At 40.8% G+C, this 3008-nt stretch overlaps 1 protein-coding gene across 4 annotated transcripts in view; it reads right to left on the bottom strand.

Moving 5' to 3' along the window:
• The window catches only part of LOC106811500 (polyphosphoinositide phosphatase-like), a 27342-nt gene that overhangs the window by 21469 nt on the left and 2865 nt on the right, over window positions 1-3008 (bottom strand). For 2 of the 4 annotated variants that reach the window (XM_014815140.1, XM_014815142.1), the window contains exons 2-3: window positions 2336-2548; window positions 881-979 (exon numbers count right to left, since the gene is read on the bottom strand). In XM_014815140.1, the coding sequence (XP_014670626.1) occupies window positions 881-979; window positions 2336-2455 (219 nt within the window). In that variant the 5' untranslated portion in view covers window positions 2456-2548. The remainder of the gene's footprint in view (window positions 1-880; window positions 980-2335; window positions 2549-3008) is intronic. The other 2 variants (XM_014815143.1, XM_014815141.1) reach the window with 2 other exon arrangements.

Below are 3008 nucleotides of genomic sequence, written 5' to 3'. Positions count from 1 at the left end.
TCTCTCTCTCTCTCTCTCTCTCTCTCTCTCTCTCTCTCTCTCTCTCTCTCTCTCTCTCTCTCTCTCTCTCTCTCTCTCTCTCTCTCCCTCTCTCTCTCTCTCTCAGGGTCCATACAGATAAGCCAAGACAAAATTCAAGGAGTTTTTCAGGACATTTCAAGGACAATTTGTATTTTTCAAATATTAAAATTCTAGCTTAACTTAATAAAATTCAGTGTTTTCAGACTTAGCACAGCTTGAAAAGATACATTACATGGAATAGAGGACATGAAAACTTCTGATTCAGAAAAAAAACAGAGATTAACGGTGAAAGGTATTCATTATGATGAGGTTAAGGAGATTAAAAACATGTGCATTTTATAAACTTTAACTGCTGTTTTTGATTTGCTTTCAATGCAATTTTTTATTTTTATAAATTCCAATAGTTTTGAGTACTTTTCCAGGGCAATAACAACCTTTCCAGGACAATTCCAGTATAAAACAAAATATTTTAAAATTCAAGGAGTTTACAAGGAGTCATATCAGATTCCAGGACATTTCCATGCCCGTGCGGACCCTGTCTCTCTCTCTCTCTCTCTCTCTCTCTCGCTCCCTCTCTCCTGCTTCCCTCCCTGCTTTCTCACTTACCATCTCTTCCTCTCTCTCTTATCCTCCATTTTTCAGCTGTCGCAACCACAGACATGCACACATGTACACACACATGCGCGCATACACACACGCGCGCACACACACACACGCACGCACGCACGCACGCACGCACGCACGCACACACACACACAAACAAACGAACATGCTATCAAGCATCATTTCACAAAATTTTATATTCTAACTGATTCATTTACGCATGATTAGTGTCTGTCAGCAGACCCAACTACAGCACCTTATCTTCTGTGATGTGCAATCCCCTTGGCTCTGTCCTGTCGATTTTTAGCACATGGAATTGTGTCTCTGTGTTGTTAGACCCAACTACGTAAAACCTCTGCAACATTGTTTTAAATTCGTTCAGCTCATCAGTATAGCTTAGAAGTGGTAATATGTGCTAACTATTGTTAGATTCTAAATATAGTTAATAAAATATTAGCAACTGATAAAAAAAACTCCACCATTTGTCCCAGTCACTATAGAGTTATCTCACTACGTTACTAGGGCTGCCAGGGTCTATTTCTCCCTGGGTACTGCCGGAACGTACCCTGGTACTATCTAACATGCCGGACCATACCTCGCCTACTCCACTAACGAGTCTAGGGAGTTGCCTACGCCTACTCCCTAACCCTAACCATATCAGATAGTTACCTCAGGTACATATATGTCACCTACGCCTACGCCTACTCCCTAACCCTAACCATATCAGATAGTTACCAGGGTACATTCCGGCAGTACCCAGGGAGACATAGACCCTATCAGCGTTACTAGGTTAAGATTACTACTTAAGTTAGTGCTTAGATATAGCAACACCTGCTGCCACCCTGAAAAAGTTGCGCATTTCCCCAATATATTTTTCACGTTACAGACCGAGGTCTAGTCACAAAGGTGCAATTATATTTATACCCAAATGCTATTTAACCGAACGATGTTCATTTTAGAACAAATTCATCCATAATATAACGGAAACTATATGTCGTTTATAAGATATTACAATCCTTTTGCCTTTAAATTAATAAATAAGAAACACCCTCGGTCTGTAGCCCTTGGCTGAAAAGTTGTTTTGCGCAACTTTTCAGATTGTGCGCTTTGAGTGGCGCCACCGTCGTTGTAATCAAACTGTAGTCGGTAGTTTTAAAACATTTTTTTTTAATATTTCTAATGATGATTGAACCATGAAACTTTTTATGTAGCATAATTTTAACCTAAATTAACTGAAAATAACCCTAGAACTTAGAGTAAAGAATCCCTTTAATTACTCACATGCAAAACACAAATACTGAACAATGCTGACAAGCAGTTTTTTACTTTGTTAGGTAAACACGATGAACGCTTTCGAAGGATCTATCTTAAAACATGTGAGCTAGGACAATTATTAATTACTTGGCACTACCACCATGCGTTGTTAGATCTATGCACGGTGCAAACTGCAGTAACCTAGCACAATCTGTTCTAGTATATTGATTTCAGATCACTGGTATAGTTTTCCTGCTATATATGTGTGTTTGCAATTTGACATACTGGTATTAAAGACAAATTCGTGCATTTGAAAAAATATTAGGTTGTATCCCATTATTAACATTATAGACTCAATTTAAAAGTTACGTAAAAAATGGAAATATGGTATAAAAATTAAAACTGGGTTGAGAACACTGCAATTCACACCGTAGCTACCACACAGCATGCAACTTACCGATGGAACACTTACAGCTCTAGTTTCATAGAGAACCATCTTTTGTATGGTGTTGATAATGGGATAAATCTTAACCGCCACTGGTGCAGCCATAGTTGAACTAGCTCGTTCTTTGTACATTCAATCATGGAGAGGATGTCCTCGTAACGACGCAAGGCAATCGTAGTTGCAAATTTGTGAAATATACAACTTACCAACCCGGAACTGATCTACCTGAAATAAATGCAACTATATCATGAGACTTTCCTCATTTCATTGCACTGCCACTGGCACTGGCACTGGCGCTAAAGATTTTGTATATTATTACGTTTTATGCATTAGCCTACTACCTACTACTAGCTAGGGCGCAAATCCACTTTAGGCACCTTAGGTATCACGAAGTGATGCACAGATGTCTGTGTATCATCAACTGATGCACAGACTTTCCGTATATCCAGAGAGACCGGATACAAGATGGCGTTGCGCAAAAGATGCGTTGTTCCCCGACCGCCGAAAGCGGTTAAGCCGCGCACTTCCGCGGGACTGGGCGCACGCGACCGCGGGGTGTTGTATGTAGCATCTCGCTCCCGCTATACGAATTCGCGCGCCGAAGGAAGGCGGGCGCGCGAATGCGTATAGCGGGCAGCCTATAACATCGCGCAGTTTTCGGGACACGTACATCGGCTCGGCTACA

Source organism: Priapulus caudatus, unplaced genomic scaffold, assembly GCF_000485595.1.
Source record: "Priapulus caudatus unplaced genomic scaffold, Priapulus_caudatus-5.0.1 Scaffold546, whole genome shotgun sequence".
Classification (NCBI taxonomy): Eukaryota; Metazoa; Priapulida; class Priapulimorpha; order Priapulimorphida; family Priapulidae; genus Priapulus; species Priapulus caudatus.
This window is presented reverse-complemented; position numbering and strand designations above follow the sequence as displayed.